Here is a 19,179-nt window from a genome sequence, read left to right as displayed (position 1 = left end):
TAGCATAAAACTTACTGTCTTTATAGCTACAAAAAAGTATGTAGAATTTTGGACCTGGACTGGAAGGGAAACAAAACTGAAAATAGTTCAAGTTTGACTGAGAGGATTAGACACCAATGTTTTCATTTTAGCTTTTCATTAATGTTGTTCATTATTTATTAATAGTATTATTCCCTGTTATGATTAATTAGATCAATTAATTGACTTTTAAGTTGCTCTCAAGTTATTATTTTATTTTTTTTAAATTTAATGTAACCTAGACAGCATATTAAAAAACACACATTACTTTGCCAACAAAGGTCCATCTTAGTCAAAGCTATGGTTTTTCCAGTGGTCATGTATGGATGTGAGAGTTGGACTATAAAGAAAGCTGAGTGCCAAAGAATTGATGCTTTTGAACTATGGTGTTGGAGAAGACTCTTGCGAGTCCCTTGGACTACAAGGAGATCAAATCAGTCAATCCAAAAGGAAATCAGTCCTGATATTCATTGGAAGGACTGATGCTGAAGCTGAAACTCCACTACTTTGGCCACCTGATGTGAAGAACTGACTCACTGGAAAAGACCTGAAGTTGGGAAAGATTGAGGGCAGGAGGAGAAGGGGACGACAGAGGATGAGATGGTTGGATGGCATCACCGACTCAATGGACATGAGTTTGAGTAAACTCCAGGAGTTGGTGATGGACAGGAAGGCCTGGCATGCTGCAGTTCATGGGGGTCACAGCGAGTCAGACACGACTGTGTGACTGAACTGAACTGAGATTTAATGTAATGTAAATTACATTACATTATTTAATTTTTAATTTACAATACATTGATTAATATTGTATTTACATTAAAATTTTAATGTAAAAATTTTAAAGTTTTTAGAACCTGAAACTTGAAGATGCTTGGATGATAGGACTATGGGATCAAAAAAGAGTATTTAGTGCTATGGTCTGAATGTTTGTGTCTCCCGACTTGGGTTCGATCCTTGGGTTGGGAAGATCCTGTGGAGAAGGGAATGGGAACCCACTCCAGTATTTCTGCCTGGAGAATCCCATGGACAGAGGAGCCTGGCGGGCTATAGTCTGGGGTCACAAAGAGTCGGACACGACTGAGCGACTTACATAAAAAAACACCTCATATGTTGAAATCTTAATCCCCAAAGAGGATGATATTAGTAGGTGGTGTCTTTGGGATTCCTGCCCTGTAACAGTGGGTCCAGAGAGCTCCCAGTCCTCTCTACCATGTGAGGACACGGAGAGGGAGGAGTCAGCAGTTTTCAGCTCAGAAGACAGCCCACCCACCGAGACACTCTATCTGCCACACCACCATCCTGGACTTCCCCGCCTCCAGAACTGTGAGAAATAAATGTTTGCTGACTATAAGTCCCTCAGTCTGCGGTATTTTATTAAAGCCGGTGGAACAGACTAAGCTATTTAGGAATCATTTTCCTCAGGATTACCCATTGTATCTTATTATCATATTAAAAAGCATGATGGAATTGAGTGGGAAAAAGCCTGTATTTTTGGACAAAATCTGTCTTTAAGTTGAAAAGAAGACGCTAGTGAGGGAGATTTTGCAAAATCAAGGTCATGAAGAGTGTGCAATGTCCTTCACTGCCTTAACTCAGTAAAATTTCCTTCACTGTGCTTAACTCACTAATATCAGGTTGAGGCACTTTCTAATTTATGAAGACGGTTTTTGCCAGGATCAGGGCCACCAAGCCCAGGAGCAACATGTCTTCATTCTAGAGCCAGGTAAAACTGTCCGCAGGCATCCCTGGCCCTTTTGGAGCTCCTGCGCAGATCTTTCCCTGCATTCCTCCTCCTCTGCCCACCTCCAGGTAGGTGCACACCTTCTAGGGTCCACTGCTGGGGCTGATGGGAGACTTGGAGACCTGGGGCTAAGGCTTATCCCTGTCACTTACCATGTGCCCTTGGGGCAGTCATTTTACCCCATAAGCCTCTGGTTTCCTCATTCAAAAATTAGAAATATCAATACAAAGCTCACTGATGCTAAATTAGTGTTCATGAGGAATATTAGACGGACTGTTGTTTGGTGATAGTTTTAGCCTACATCAGGTTCAGCACCTCTGGGCAATGCCATCACCTGGGGGTGGCACACTGGGAGAGCCAGACGCCTGACACTTGGCTGAGTGCACGCTCTGCTCCTGCCATCTGGTGGCTGTTTATGAAAACCATCTCCTATTCTACAGCCTCTGTGAGCAAGGAAGCCAAAAGATTAGCAGAGCCTTGGGGATGGACCCACAAGGCGTGGTAAAGGTGTGTTAGGAATGAAAGGATGTAGGCTCCTTGTTTAGGAAACTGTGAAATCATCTCACACAGGACCCATCTCTAGACCCCTGACTAGTCTGCTCCAACAATTGACTGTAGGAGGCAGGTGGCTCCCAGGACAAACCAGGCCTTTTTTTTTTTTTTTTTAGCATCTGAATTTGTCAATCCAAAGTCTTCTGTGTAAAAAATGAACTTCACTGTTCACAAACTCTAAAATAGTGCACTAGGAAATATGCAAATTCACATAGGAAGAATTCTTACCAAAAATGCTAAATCTGAATGTGATCCTGAAAAGTATTTAGTTACTCAATAGAGTCTCTGCGACCCCATGGACTGTAACCTGCCAGGCTTCTCTGTCCATGGGATTCACCAGGCAAGAATACTAGAGTGGATTGTGATGGCCTCCTCCAGGGGATCTTCCCAAGATGGCAAAGAATCTGTCTGCAATGCAGGAAACCTGGGTTCAATCCCTGGGTCGAATATATATGTTCATGTTTTATATATACATTCATATATTAGAATATAAACATATATATGATTGTGGAATATGAACATATATATTATATCATATAGATGATTAAACTGCTGCCTTTTTAGGCATAAAGCTGATGGCACGATTTTATAGAAAATGTCTTTATTCTTGACGGATGTCAAGTTGAAACACTAAAAACAATTTAGGAGTGAAGTGTCAAGATGTTTGTACTTGTTTTCAAAATGGTTCAGGAAAAAACTTATAACTTTGTATATATAATGTTTTATATATACATGTACAAGGAGAGAAGAGAGAGAAAAAACAAATATGGCAGAATATTAACAAGGATTAATCTGGGTAAAGGCATGCAGATGTTCACAGTACCACTCTTTCAACTTCTTTGCAGATCTGGAAAACGTCATAGTAAAAAAGTTGGAGAAATTAGATCTGTATGCTGCTCCTCAAATATTATGTGAAGATAAGTATTCTCTTTTCACTTCATTTTTTCAGTTGAGTATATTATTGGCTACGTTTGCATCTGTGTGATTATCCCCTTGAAAAATATATTTTGTTTTGCCCTGTTGGCTCCCAATAAGGAAGATTCACATGATATTTTTATAACCAGCCACAACCAAGTTCACTTGGGACTCCTCTGTGTAGCTTCATCTGTGCCTTCTCTAATAGGGCGTTTTATGGCCATGCGCTTCCTGCCTTTCCCGATGCGGCCCTTTACTGTTCCTCCTTGCGTGGTGTCTCTTCTTATGGCAAACGTTGCCTTGAGCCTGTTTCTTGGCTGCTTGTTCTTTCATCCACTGCTTAATAACGTGATTGTGTGGGCTGACACAGACTCTTCTGCGCTTGACATGAAGGCTGCCAAGAAGGGAAGAAAAAAAAATCACTGATAGACGGTACAAATAAGTAAAAACTTAGTGACCTTGTAGGCAGTTCCCACTTTGGGACAGTGTATGTCTGGACACAGACTGAATCCTAAAGCTGAGGACCACAAGGATGAATCTTTACTACAGCACTGCCTGTGGTTCCTCAGACATCCAAAGAAAATATTTAAAGGAGCAGGAGAAGGAAATGGAGGAGGAGGAGGAGGAGGAGGGAGACGGGGAGAGATAGGAGGAGGGGGAAAGAAGAGGAGGAAAGCGGAAGAAGGGAGAGATGGAGGGAGAGAAACCACGGGAAAACAATTCTTCGTCCTGACTGCAAGCACCCAACCAAAAAACCAGTGACTTCCTCATTGCCTACCTTAAACACATCCTCCTTCATGAGGTTTTTCTAGATCCTCTCAGCTAAACGCCTCTTTTTTCCTCTCAGTCTCTGTGGCCCCCGGTTACCTGTCTTCTGGCACTTAGTTTTCTCCATCTTTTATCTGAGTAGTTGGTTCAGACTCTATTCTTTTTCTGTGGTGTTATGTTCCTCGAAGGAAGAATAGTCTGGAAGTATCTTGAAAAGGCCTTGTTCACAGCAGGAATTCAGTAATTACTTGTAGATATGAAGTGAAAATTGTTCAAAAATAAGGACAATCTGGTTTTGTTTCAACAAAACAATCTTACTATAATATAGATTTATACCATGTCTCAGAATTTGTTCTCGTGTTCATTTTTCTATTATGAAATGTTGACAATGGCGTAGGAGAATCCTAGAACACCATTCACAATTTCTGGTAACTCGAATAATTTCTGATTACAAAAGACATGGCTTTTAATTCCCCATCAGATGCCATCCAGCTCTTATTAATTGTTGAAAATCCTGCTGGCTATACATATACAATATTTCTGTATCTGGATAAATGGAAACCCCTCACCCTTCTCTTCGGGAGGTGGGGATATATTATATATATATAATATTATATATATATATATAAATACCAGGTGGGGATAGAGATGAGGCTGCCGTTCCTTCAGATGACCCAAGAGGAAGCATCAGCTAATGTGGGGACTTCTGAAATAGGAGGAAAAGTTGGGAAAGGCTTGAAGCACTTGAGCATAATAAAGCCAGCATGTGGGATTATTAACTTAAAAGAAGTGAGGTGTCTTAATAGGAGGATAACACATTCTCTTAGTGTATTAGATTGAGAGGTCTTCAAAAGAAAAGCTAATTCTCCCTGTGGCCCATTGGCTTGCCTTAAGCTATTACAGAAGAAAACTGGGCTATAGCACCAATATGGAGAACAAACAAATCAACAAGAAAGAGCTGAAGTTCCTACCCTTTCCAAAGCAATAAATTCTCTCCTTACCCTGTGGTGTCAGCAAGAATCCGAGCAGACACTCAGGGGAGAAGGACCCCCACTGACAGCCAGATACGCCCATTGGCTGCAAAGGAGAGAACGAGGACTCAAAGCCAGCATTGCTTGGGGAGTGAGGAGCCCCAGGCAGGGGCATTAGCTCTGGGGCTACAGGAGAGACCTAGATGGGGGAATGCAGACAGAGGATCCAGGGAGGAGGAAAGCACAGGAACACAAGCAACACCTGCCATGTGGGATTTCAAAGGCCTGCTCAGTGGGGCCTCAAACCCTCAAGGTAATACAAGCAGAAAAATCAGCTGCCAGAACATAGTGCCCTAACCCAAGATGTGCTGATGTTTTAAAACCCTTAAGTTTAAAGACTGCTTAAACCTACACTTGCATCACATGTGTCTCCATCAGGATAAGGAGGTAGCCTTTTTCACACTCCCTGCCTTCCTCCAACTCCATAATATTCTGGTGGGCACTGAGCCACTCAGTTGTGAATTTCTAGGTGAAGAGTTTGATGCTAAGAAACCATTAGGCTGATCTCTCGATTTTTTTTTTTTTTTTTTTTACACATAAGAGTAGCCTGTGACGGTCCAGTGAATTTTGAAGGAAGGCCCTGCCATAGATTACAACTATAATTGATCCCTAAAATTTATTTCTTTGCCCATTTCTCTAAGCACAACAGCCTTTCGACAACCATTTTTGAAAAAATACTCAAGCCTCCCAAACAACTTTATTTAATAATCCTAAATTTTCTTCCTAACAGATAATGTCTATATGATTCAAGAAGACTCAGTCCCCTTCCCAAGATATACAGCTTTGTGTTTTGTTTATGTGTAGAAAGAGTTAGAAACTCTTTAATGAAGTCACTATAGAGAAATTTTAAACAAGCAAACTGCTGTCTCAGACATCAGATATTACAAGTGATTGTTACAGGTGTGAAAAGAAAGGACCTATTTCTAGGCAGAAAAGAACAATGAAATAAATTTAGTGTGTTCACTGTGAGTTAAGTTGTATTAGTTAATTGAGATTAATAATGCATATTATTTCAGAGTTGCAATTTCAATGCTTGCAACGTTTTCTGCATCTAAAACACTTATCTCAAACCTTAAAGTCTTCATACATATTCAAAGTTAAGGGAACTAATGTTCAAGAAGAGCAAGTTAAAATTGAGATGAGATACCACTAAACACACTAAACTAAAATTAGAAAGACTGGGGCACCAAAAATTGGAAAACATTTTAAAAAACAACATAGTTAAGGGACTACGTTTTGGATAAGTAAAAACATGTTCTGTAGTAAAACAGTTTGGAAACAGAGAACATTTAACTTTATATGTCGACTGTAAGGAAACACAAGAGAGATGACTTATCAAGTAATCATGTAACTTACGATTACAAAATAAGACACAGTCCAATTTCATCTTACTTGAGACCAAGTCGTAACCACTCTATATCTTTCAGCTGGCTTGTCAGCACAGAGGTGTCAGATTCTCATCTGTTTCTTTCATTGTAATTTTCCCCCCACTCAGAACGTCCCTCGTTTGGCCGAGGAAAGGCATGCACATTGTCTGGTGACTGAAAGCATTTCACCTTCGCTGCATCGCTGCAGTGCAGGGTGTGGAGGGCTAACGTGAGGCTCTGGACATCCTGGTACTGAGAGAGTGTGCATTAACACCACTCTCCCCTCTCTTGTTCAAATAACGATCTGTATGTTGGGTAGCAGGCAGAGTCTCCCCAGCCTATGGCTCACTGGTGGAGAAATGGTCATTCTGCAAGTTTAGCCCTCCTGCCAAAGAGCACTCACATGACAGCAGCCAAGTCACAATCCCCGTCAGCTCTCTGGATGCGACACGTCGTCACTCTTTCCAGAAGTCTTCTGGAAACATGATGTGAAACCTCAGTGCAGCAGCTGGAGGCAATGGGAAGTATGGCTAAAAGAAGAAAAGAAAGAAATGTGGTTTATAGAATACATGTTGTTCAGTCACTAACTCAGGTCCAACTCTCAGGTCCAACTCTTTGCGACCACCATGGACTGCAGCATGCCAAGCTTCCCTGTCCTTCACCATCTCTCGGAGGTTGCTCAAACTCACATCCATTGAGACGGTGATGCCATCCAACCATCTCATCCTCTGTCGTCCCCTTCTCCTCCTGCCTTCAATCTTTCCCAGCATCAGGGTCTTTTCCAATGAGTCAGTTCTTCACATCAGGTGGCCAAAGTAGTGGAGTTTCAGCTTCAACATCAGTCCTTCCAATGAATAGTCAGGACTTATTTCCTTTAGGATTGATTGGTTGGATCTCCTTGAGGTCCAAGGAACTCTCAAGACTCTTCTCCAGCACCACAATTTGAAAGCATCAGTTCTTCGGTGCTCAGCCTTCTTTATGGTCCAGCTCTCACATCTGTTCATCACTACCATAGCTTTTCCTATGGTTTTACCATAGGAAAAACCATAGTTTTGACTATATGGACCTTTGTTAGCAAAGTAGTGTCTCTACTTTTTCATATGCTGTCTAGGTTTGTCATAGCTCTTCTAAGGAACAAGCATCTTTTAATTTTGTGGCTGCAGTAACCATCTGCAGTGATTTTGGAGCCAAAGAAAATAAAATCTGCCACTGTTTCCGCTTTTTCCCCACCTATAGAGCACTGGCCTGGCTTTATCTTGGAGACTCCAGTGAAACAGAATGTTAACCTGCTTAAATGAGGGGCAATCATTTACTGGGGGCTTTGTGTATGCAGACCACAGAGCAGGACATGTCTCTACCTTCCAGAACTCACACTGTATTTTGGGGAGATAAAACTAAGCACAAGCAAAGACATACAGCAAGGGAAGATGTGGGCAGTGGAGCTGTGACCAGACTTGATTAAAGAAGCAAGATTGATAGAGTGTCCCCAAAACTCAGAGGGGACCAACCACATGGGCCCCTGGAGCAGGTTTGAAATTAACTGCCCAGGAAGGACTTAACTGAATCTTTGAGGATTTGGAGGGATGGCAAAAATGGAGAAGGCTTGTCCAGGCTAAAGGAAGTGCATGGTCAAGAGTTCTGAGATAGGAAAGCATAGGGCATACTAAGGGAATACAGAAAAATAGACCTCTTTGCCTGCACTAAGCTGCTGGGAAGCTGATTGATGAGCGATATGGTTCAAAAGATGGACTGACATCACATCATTGACGCCTTGAATGTTAGTCTAAGGAGGTTTATCTTTTTTGAAATAGAGACCATTAAAGGTTGAGAAAAGAGAAGGGTTTTAGAAAAATTTGTCTTGCAGTGATAAGCAAGTAGGAATAAGTACGGTGTGATTAGGGCAGGAAGTCAAGTTAGGAGAAGCTTATGTGACCCAGATAAAAGGAGAAAAGAGCAACACAAATAATGAAAGGAAACTGTCCCCTACTAAAATGTGTATCTGCAAATTCCTCCATGCTACCTGCACACAGTAGTCTATGCTCCGCATTCCTCCAAGTGGGTAATGCATTTCTTCAAAAGTTAGAAATTATGGTCAACGGTGGCTGCAGGTGGCAGTCTTATAGTAACAGACAGAAGTTAGCGCCTAAATTAGGATTAAAAGAAATGATTAAAACCCCTCAGTGGTGTCAGCTCTAAGCCACAGAAGTTTCTGATCCTGGGACAAGAAGAGATTATCAGTGAAAGAAACCAGGTTTAAAAAGCCATATATGGTATGATCCCATGTATATGAAATGTCCATAGACAAATCCATTAAGACATAAAGCAGATTAGTGTTTGCCAGGGGTGGGGGCAGGAGAGGATGGGGAATGACTACTAACAGATACAAGGTCTCTTTTAAGGGGTGATGAAACAGGCTGAAATTAGATAGCAGTAATAGTTGTACAATTCTGTGAATATACTAAAAATCACTGAATTGTACACCTTCTTTGTTCATTTTTGTTTTTGTTTTGGCTGTGCCTTACAGCTTGCAGGATCTCAGTTCTCCCACCAGGAACTGAACCCAGACCAAGGCAGGGGCCCTGAATCCTAACCACTAGGCCACTGGTGAACTCTCTACATTAAATGCCATTTTTTCTTGGCCACTCTGAACTGTGAAGCAAGGCCCATGACAGTCAAGCACTGAATCCTAACCACTGGACTGCCAAGGAATTCCCTATTTCAAATTTTTTTTAAGGGCAATGGAAGAACAGAACACTGGTTCTCCTCACATTTATTAATGTATTGATCTCCTGAAACTAATAGTTCCTTTCTTTAGCTACACTCTGCTGCTATTCTCCAACTAAAGTTGTTTTAATACCCCAAATAAGGTTTTGGGCTTATTCATGTAACTATCCATTCGTTCACCCATCTTACTATATAAAAATTATTATGTGAATTCTTGTAAATGAAATACTATCTATAGCTATGTCTACAAGTTCTTTTATATTGAATCACTATATTAGACCCTGGGAGTAGAAAAACGAACAGTTACTATTACACAGAACCCTCTATTAGTTGTCACTGACTCTTTGTGACCCCATGGATATAGCCCACCAGGCTCCTCTATCCATGGGATTCTCCGGGTAGCCATTCCCTTCTCCAGGGAATCTTCCTAACCCAGGGATTGAACCTGGGCCTCCCACACTGTAGGCAGATTCTTTAGCATTGAGCCACCAGGGCAGCCCCACTGTGACCCAGGCAACTATAAAATCTGAAATGGACTTTCAAAAGCTATGTGGGAATTAAGAATCATAAGTGAACTTATGTGTTTAAAGAATTCGAGTTATCTGAATGCTGACATCAATTAAAAGCACAGTTTTAACCCAGAAAAGCACCTGGGACCTATATGTACTTAACAAACTGGATGACATTTCTCAGATATAAAAGATGGGCTCACCTGGAGATCACTTAACCTATCAGATTAACTATCAAAAGACAAGAGGCAAGCAAGCATATCTGGTGTTCATAGATGTGACTGGTGCCCTAGTGAGGCACCTGGAAATACAATAGGCCAAGAAAGAATCCTGTGAAGAGTACACAAGGTAGGCAATGAAGCTTGTTGGGATGATTAGGACTAGGGCTAAGGTAAGATTCTTGTAGATAACATCACGCCCCCAGAGGTTTTCTCATGCATCTTCCTGTCAGAGTATTTCCATTTTTAAAGAACAATCCGTGCTTCCCTAGTGGTCCAGTGATTAAGAATCTGCCTTGCAATGCAGGAGACACTGGTTTGGTTTGATCCCTGGTTATGGGAAAATCCCATGGTGCCATAGAGCATCTAAGCCCAAGAGCCACAACTACTGAATCAGTACTCCAGAGCCTTGGAGCCATGCTCCACAACAAAAGGGCAGCACACCACAGCTAGAGAGTAGCCCCGGCTCATCAGAACTGCCTAAACAGCAATGAAGACCCAGCGCAGCCCCCAAAAAAGAACCATCAGGAATGTCCTCTGATTTCAATAACTAATATAATTATAAAAACATTTTTATTTTTGCATTTTTATATTTTTGCATCTATGCTCATAAATAAGATTAGTCTATATTTTAATCCCCTGAAGTCATCCTTGAATGTTTTAAGTGTTAACATTAATCACCAACAATGCAGCAGTCAACTTTCTCTATTTTTCTATTATTTGGAAAAGTTTGTGTAAGACAAGAATTGCCTCTTCTTTCATTGTTTGGTAAAACCTCTAAAACCAGCTAGGCCTACTGTCTATCTGAAGAAAAGATGTTTAACTCTGACTCAGTTTCCTTAAGAGTTACGTGCTTATTTAGATTTTCTATAACCTCAATTTTGATAGCTTTCTAAGAAATTGTCCATTTCATCTATAATTTTTAATATTTTGTCCCTGAAAGAATTCAGAACACATGACCCCAAAGTATTCCATTCTGGCATGTTGATTATTTTAAGTTAAAGTCAGAAAAACAGCAGATGCAAAAAGGGCACTCTGACCTTCCTAAAAGCAAGATACAAAACTTCCAAGTAAAAGGTACTCTCCCTGCACCCGGGGAAGAAAGAAATTTTTAGCATTTTACAACCTTCTGGGTGAAATGAGATGGTGTCTCCATGAGACATGAAGTTGCAGCCAAGGAGAATCTGTACAAACTTTATTAAACTAACCCTTATCTTCTTCATTGCTTTCCCATGCTTAACTGCCTTAGTTCAAGTTCCTTTGTTTTCTCACATTTTCACAAATTACCACTTCATCCAACTTTATGTGAAAGCCATAACTCAAACTGCTTCTTTGAGTCTTCATTTCCTTGTGAAGACACCCATTAAATAAACTTGTATGCTTTTTTCTTATTAATCTGTCTTTTGTTATAGGAGTCCTAGTAAAGAACCTAGAAGGATGCAAGGAAAGTTGTTTCTTCCTCTCCCCTACATTACACCATTATCTGTAGTTAAGAGTTCTCTTTCCATTATATACTGTTTTGAATAGGCAGGTCCTGTGCAAAGAAGGTGATGGCATCCCATTCCAGTTCTCTTGCCTGGAAAACCCCATGGATGGAAAAGCCTGGTAGGCTATAGTCCATGGGATCGGGAAGAGTTGGACGTGACTGAGCGACCTCACTTTCACTTTTCACTTTCATGTATTGGAGAAGGAAATGGCAACCCACTCCAGTGTTCTTGCCTGGAGAATCCCAGGGATGGCGGAGCCTGGTGGGCTGCTGTCTATGGGGTCTCACAGAGTCAGATACGACTGAAGCAACTTAGCAGCAGCAGCAGCAGCAGTGCAAAGTAACTGCTTAAAAACTTTGATCTAAATAATAAAGATAATTTATTTGTAAATTTACAAATACGATTTGCTTAGAAACTTAAAAAAATACATTCAACTCAGGCTAAATGCGAATCACAAAATATTAATTCTGGAAAATAATGGAAATGGTATTTATTATCATGGGTGGGACAGAGCTAAGTCTAACATAAGTGTATTTATTTAAAACACAAACAGGATAAAATAATTGGGTGTCAACCATAAATTGGCACCTGCCATGGCTGCTTGCCATCTATCTCTACAAGGATTAAATCCTGTTGGGCTGCAGCTGCTGACCTCCAACACCCCCTGAAGGAGTTCGGGGTGGAGAGCAGTAATGAGGCACTTTGCTCAAGGAAATTGGCAGGACTGGTCTTCAGATAAATATTCTCAGGAGCTGATTTTATGAGTGCAATTCTTGTAGATCCTCATATCTTGTAAAGCACTAAAATTCTTCACGGTGACGATTGTTTCTAATGTCTAGCAGAAGTTGCAGGAGCCCAGCAGAAACTTTCTACAAAAGCCACGTACTTGATTGCATGTAGGAGAAGGCAATGGCACCCCACTCCAGTACTCTTGCCTGGAAAACGCCATGGATGGAGGAGCCTGGTAGGCTGCAGTCCATGGGGTCGCGAAGAGTCGGACAGGACTGGGCGACTTCACTTTCACTTTTCACTTTCATGCATTGGAGAAGGAAATGGCAACCCACTCCAGTGTTCTTGCCTGGAGAATCCCAGGGACGGGGGAGCCTGGTGGGCTGCCGTCTCTGGGGTCGCACAGAGTCGGACACGACTGAAGTGACTTAGCAGCAGCAGCAGTCCGCCTTTACCAAAATCACATACATACTCTCTTTCCCCCTACCTCTTTGGAACAGTTTCTCAGAGCCATCTGAGGTGCTGTCTCCCAGGGTACAATCCTCATATTGTCCCACATAAAACTTAACTGGCAACTCTCACGTTGTGCATTTTCTTTAGTTGACAAGTGTTCCTCTCATGTCCCTAGAAAAGGAAAATCAGAGGAAAAACTAAAACAAAAATAGGAAAAAGACACAAGCAGAACGGTGTCCCAGCCTTGACGGCTGTCCCAGCACACGTATCTATAGGCGAGGGCGCCACGTGTGGGGAGACTTTGTGCTGGAGCGGAGGCCCCAGCTCAGGGAAGGGGAGGAGTGCGGAGCGACAGCCCTGGGCCGCGGGTGGTGCTTGCAGCTTGTCTGGCCCACGTCTGGCCGCTTTTCTTGCAGCTTGTCTGGCCGCTTTTCCGGCCTCTGCGCGCGCGCAACCTCCTGGGCGGCTTTCTGTCTCAGCCCGCGTTTGGTGCCCGGGCACAGGGAGAGCACTGGGAGCGGAGCCCCGGCCAAGGGTAACAAGGACTGCGCCTGGAGGAGGGTGGCTTCCTGCGACCGGCGAGGCTACTCACAGGCCCACGGACGCCCGGCAGCGCGAGCCTGCTCCTCCGCCGCCAACCCCGGGAACCTCAAGCACCTGCGCCGTCCGCCGGGACTTCGCCGCCTCTGCCCCGCTGCTCCAGGTGACGCGTTTCGGCGTCCCGGGCAGCGCTTCCTGGAGCTGGAGGGGAAAGCAGATGTGTTGGGCATATCTTTCCCACCTCCGTTAGTTTTTTTGGTTGCTTGATCTACTCGTTTCTGATGCACGTAGTTTAAAAAAAAAAAATCTTAAACTGTTGTTGAAATTGTGTCAGGTTTGGGGTTTTTTGTTTGTTTCGACAGTCTCTTTTTACAAAACATCGCTTGGGTTCAAATGCAAACGAATACTCTCCTCGTCGGGTCGCATCTCACTTAACCATCATTTACCATTACCCAAGCCAGAAACGTGTGTGTCATTCCCTCTTCCTGCAATCCACAGCCAGTCACAAACACCTGTAAATTTTACTCCCTGGACATGTCTCAGATTTGTCTCCCTGCTTTTCGTCCCTGTTATCACTGCCCAAGTTCCAGACCTCATCAGTGTGAACTACTGAGGATCCCAGTTGCCTCCTTGCTCCCAGTCTTGCCCTTTCCCGCCATGGATCTGAGGTCTTATGGTACCATGTGCTTTTCTGGCTTTATATATTTTATATATGTATACAATTTGGGGTTTATATGACTATGCCTTTTGACTATGAACTCCCTCAGCATATCTTTATGCCCGCACCACATAGCACAGTGCCTGGCATTAGTGTTTTTCCCTTTTTAAAAAATGAGTTTTTGGTCAAGGTCTTATGTCCCAAGTGTCCTAAAACTGCACAGTGCTTTTTCAAAAACATACCGTCCTCCCACACTCAAGTAATTAGGGGTTAATTCAATATGATAAATCACTTGTATTCTATATACTATTTTAAAGATGATATTATTAGTATCTCATTAAAAGCATTATCTTTTATTATAGTGTTATTGCCAATGTTCCTGTTGGTTTGGGGTTGTCATCGTTGTTTCTAGTATTAAGTGTCAGAGAGTTGAATGGTTAATTTGCTACAAATGTCTGTCTCTGATTTGACTTTATGTCTGTGATCCAATTTTGGTCACTAAGAGAAGGCTTTAAATATTTCCTTACTCAAGACTTTTTAAGACCAACAGTAAAACACTGCAGATTCGTGATATAACAATTAGATTCCGAGCTTTAAGGATTCTGTTACTGTAGAGAGGTGACCCAGCTTCCTCTCTTACTTAGATGTATGGCTACTCAAAGTGTGGTTCTCAGAGCTGTGGTATGGTACCCCTTGGGGGCTTATTAGAAATGCAGTTTGGAAAACACCAATACAAATAACACTTTAGAGAACACAGAATGGAAATAGAGCAAAGGTACATGCCATTGTTAGAGAAATATTCTCAGGATAAAGCTGAAAATGATAAGAAAGATTCACTTGGTTTCTGTCAGTATCTCAAGTCTACAAGTACAATTTAAAAATGGCAATAGGTATAACATTTTTTAAAGTGAAAAAAAAAAAACCAGAATGACAGCAGTTAAATGTTCCAATTATAGTTGGTTATCATGCTTTAATGGAGCCATATCATACTTCGAATACCTACAAACAAAGGTGTCCACTGCACACCACATAGGCAAGAAGGACTCACTAAGCCATGTTGCATGAAACTGCTGTGTCCAAATAAAGTCCTCCCAGATACTTCTTGGAGCCCTGAGATAATGTTTGTGTAACAGGACACGACTTGGTGACTGAACAACAACAAATATACTATATATATATAGTATATACTATATATATATGGGGTCTATGCCTGGTTTATGTTTATACATCAAGTGATGTAGTAAAATAATTTAAATGTCATCATTAAGAATAAAGAGGATTTTTCCTTTAAAGGAGTCCATATATGACTGAAATTTGAGACAGTTGCTACTGTATTATAAGAAGTCACTCTGCTTCTCTAGACATAGAAAAGAACATTAAAAAAAAACAAATATGAGGAAAGTTTAAGAGGGAGGAGACACATGTATGCCTATGGCTGATTTATGCTGATATATGGCATAAACCATCACAACATTGTAAAGTAATTATCCTTCAACTAAAAATTAAATTAAATTAAAAACAGAACAAAACACACTAAAGGGCAAACTTGAAGAGAAACCAAAGGTTACTGGGCATGTTATGTCTGGCCTCTTGGGGACCACTCCTGGTGAAATGGAGAGCCCCAGTTTACAAGCACAGATGTATATTCTTGGCAACCATCTGTAGTGAGTCTGCTATAACTGAAACAGACAAAAGATAAAGCTTTCTTTCAGGATTCAAGCAGCAAGTCCCTAGCATGTATCTCTAATCAGGAGCCATCCTACTCTGAGAAGGCTGATTATCAGAAGAAACTTGAAGAAAGCCAATTTGGGACTCAATGAAGCAAAATCCCCCAACTTGTATCTGCTGGACAAAGTGGACGTTTAGTCTTTAATGTAAAATAAAAACAGAAAGACCTACAAACCCTGGATTGTGGCTTTAAAGAATCTGGCTTTTGGCCACTGAATAATAGACATTTTTATGGAGTCAGAATTGATTTCTGGGAATTGGCAGCCATGTCGTTGGGGGTGGAGTATTGCCCTATCTTTGGGTAAAATCCAAGGCTTTTAATTATGGGTAAGTCAACTGCTTCCTGATTTATACAGAACATTTGGGGAATGCCAGTTACTAAGCCATCACATCAAGATGGCCACTGTAGGCACCATTAAGATAATGGAACATTTAATGTCTTACAAAACAAAACACATTTTTCAAGTCTCAGACTGGCACAGGCCACTTCCTTATTTCCCTGAGCCCGAGACAATGGCCGTAGTCAGTGTTCACCTCCCTCCCTCCCATCCTGACCTTCCTCCCAGCCTGCATTCCTTACAACCTCCACAGGGCACTTGAGACACACAGACCCTTGAATGGAAGCTTCCTACAGAAAGTGCTGGACAGTGACTGCAGTCATGAAATTAAAAGATACTTGCTCCTTGGAAGAAAGGCTATGAAAAAACTAGACAGTGTATTAAAAAGCAGAGACATCTTTTTGCTGACAAAGGTACGTCTAATCAAAGCTATGATTTTTCTAGTAGTCATGTATGGACGAGAGAGTTGGACCATAAAGAAGGCTGAGTGCCAAAGAATTGATGCTTTTGAATTTTGGTGTTGGAGAAGACTTTTGAGAGTCCTTTGGACTGCAAGGAAATCTAACCAGTCAATCCTACGGAAAATCAATCCTGAATATTCACCAGAAGGACTGATGCTGAAGCTGAAGCTCTAATACTTTGGCTATGTGATACGAAGAACTGACTCATTGGAAAAGACCCTGATGATGGGAAAGACTGAAGGTGGGAGGAGAAGGGGATGACAGAGGATGAGATGGTGGAATGGCATCATCCACTCTAGGGACATGAGTTTGAGCAAGTTCCAGGAGATGGTGAAGGACAGGGAAACCAGGCATGCTGCAGTTCATGGGGTTGCAGAGTCAGACACAACTTAGCAACTGAACAACAATATATATTGGGATGCACTTTTAAGATTAACTTAATATTAATACATGTCCCACCAAAAAAAGGAAGGTGCATTACTTATTTCTAAATGGCAGAAACTTGGAGCTTCTCAGACAATGTAATTTTCCTGTGACCCAAACTGCTGTGGGCTTCCCTGGTAGCTCAGATGGTAAAGAGCCTGCCTGCAATGTGAGATACTCAGGTTCAATCCCTGGGTCAGGAAGATCCCCTGGAGAAGGAAATGGCGACCAACTCCAGTATTCTTGCCTGGAAAATCCCATGGATGGAGAAACCTGGTGGGGTACAGTCCATGGGGTAGCAAACAGTCGGACACAACTGAGTGACTAACACACAAATCACCTTAGGAGAAGCCCTGAGACTAACTCAGAGCATTACAGTCACATCTCCTCAGCTCTTTCTTATCATCATCAACTGTTCCTTTTCAAACACCTCGGTGGTTTGTTGTCCCACCCTCTTTGCCAGAACTCATTCCCAAGCAGACCTTGGCCTTGGGTCTGGCAGGGCTTTCCTCATCACCCTGCCTCCTCCACCTGCCTGTCCCTCCCTCCTCTCCTGAAGGAATGCCGCTGCTGCCTCCGCCACAGGGAAGGCTAGAAACAGGCCAAGAAGCTGATGGGGGAGACATATACACTTTTATTTCAAAGCTTCATGTGAAAAAAAAACAAAAAACACCAAATTGCCAATACTAGGAATGAAGCCTTAGCTGGTAGACTTTTGGGAAACAATGGATCTGAGTCCTAAAATCTCAATGGTGAAATTTTCTGAAAAATTCACAGAAACATAAAATGAAAAACTTTTTGCCTTGATAAAATGGAAGGACAGAGATGAAGAACTGTGCTCATTAGTAAAGCTCTGCACATTGAGGTGCTATATTGGGAGTCCCTAAGCAAATGCCTACAGGAGCCAAGCAGTTAATAGGATGTTAATAGCCAAGCAGTTAATAGGATGTCCTTCTCTCTGTCCGGAGAAGGACAGAGGCTAGTCTGCTTTAGCAGTTGTTTTTTTTTTTAGCTTTTTATGTTGTATTGGGGTATAGCTGATTAACAAGCAATGTTGTGATAGTTTCAGGTGAATGGCAAAGGGCTAGTATGCTCTATTCATTCTTGCCAGAGAAAGTGGAACCCGTGTTGCCAGACCTGATTTTTCAGAAGCCCTAAAATCCAGTTTGTATGTGTGTACACACAGCTATGTGTATGTGAAACCTGTCAATTTAAAATGTTGCCTGGAGTTTTCAAAAAGCAGACCAAACAAAATTTACATTTTACCTCTGTTCTGAATTTAGAGAATCTGTTCAGGGTAAAGTTTCAGAAAAGAAGATAGTGGAAAAGAGTCAAATCAGTCAAGTGTTAAATACCTATATTTAGGGTTTCCTAAATATAGTAGAAAAGATTACCTCCGGTCCAAACGCACCTATAATCTTCATATGAGTGAGTAAGTGAAGTCGCTCAGTCGTGTCTGACTCTTTGCGACCCTGAGGACTGTAGCCCACCAGGCTCCTCCATCCATGGGATTCTCCAGGCAAGAGTACTGGAGTGGGTTGCCATTTCCTTCTCCAGGGGATCTTCCCAACCCAGGGATCGAACCCAGGTCTCCCGCATTGCTGGCAGACACTTTAGCCTCTGAGCCACCAGGGAAGCCCAGAATCTTCATATAGATGCCAGCAACTCAAAATAGAAGTTCTCTCTGATATAATTTGCATTGTTCAGTCTCCTTTATCCTGAGTCCCTTTTGTAAGATCAGACTGAAGTTTTGGTTTTCAGTATCCACAGGGCTGACTTTGGTCTGAAAGCTTGCGACTTGCCAAACCCTAAACCAGAGGTCAAGCCTATCTTTCTTCCAGGAATGTGCACACTTGTATTCTGTCTAGTAGGCAGAGTGAGGGGGCAAAAGCTGAAGACAGCCTTTAATAGGCTCTCCTTCAGCCTCTATTGGGGGATTTTCTAAGATAGTATCATCAAAAAAGGAAGCACTGCTCCAAATTGCACAGGTGGCTAATTACTGATATTCCTGTTCAAACGAGGTTCCTTTCTGGAATTGCCTCTTGGAGGTGAGGGATTGAAATGTATGCCATTCTCATGTAGATAACTGGAAATTCCTGCCCTTAACTGCTGGCGGTACCTCACTCCTTCTAGCTCCATCTTGGAAGGCAGCCCCCTCCTTCCATTGGAGGCTGAGATAGCCGGACCCCCCACTCACCTTCTGAGGGGTGAAAAGCCACACAGGCAGCCAAAGCCAGGAGGGCGAGTCCTGTCTGCTGCATTCCCATCTGTCCCAGAGCACAACAGCAGCGGAGGCGAGGCTGTAAGATCAGGAAATGAGGCTAAAAGTGTCCTTGGGTGCAGAGAAAGAGCGTGGAGGAAAGCAAACCAGAAAGCCCCGCCCTGGGAGGTGCCAGGGTACCTCTTTCTCATGTTTCTTTCCTTGAAACTGGGCTCTTTCTCAGGACCAGAGCTGTTTGCAACCACCTAGGGGTCAGGCGATGTCAGTGGTGATCTGCCATCTGGTGAGGTTCTTGTGA

The 19,179-nt window shown here is 42.3% G+C and overlaps 1 protein-coding gene across 1 annotated transcript; it reads right to left on the bottom strand.

The window, feature by feature from the left end:
- Positions 1-3,409: 3,409 nt before the first annotated feature.
- On the bottom strand, positions 3,410-18,959 carry CCL28 (C-C motif chemokine ligand 28). Its single transcript, NM_001129903.1, is given in 3 exon segments — positions 3,410-3,620; positions 6,796-6,922; positions 18,858-18,959. Coding segments are annotated over 3 exon segments (390 nt in total). The 5' UTR covers positions 18,928-18,959; the 3' UTR covers positions 3,410-3,427.
- Positions 18,960-19,179: the final 220 nt, after the last annotated feature.

This window comes from Ovis aries, chromosome 16 (assembly GCF_016772045.2).
Source record: "Ovis aries strain OAR_USU_Benz2616 breed Rambouillet chromosome 16, ARS-UI_Ramb_v3.0, whole genome shotgun sequence".
Lineage (NCBI taxonomy): Eukaryota > Metazoa > Chordata > Mammalia > Artiodactyla > Bovidae > Ovis > Ovis aries.
Note: the sequence above shows the minus strand (reverse complement) of the source record. Positions and strands in the feature narration are given on the sequence as shown.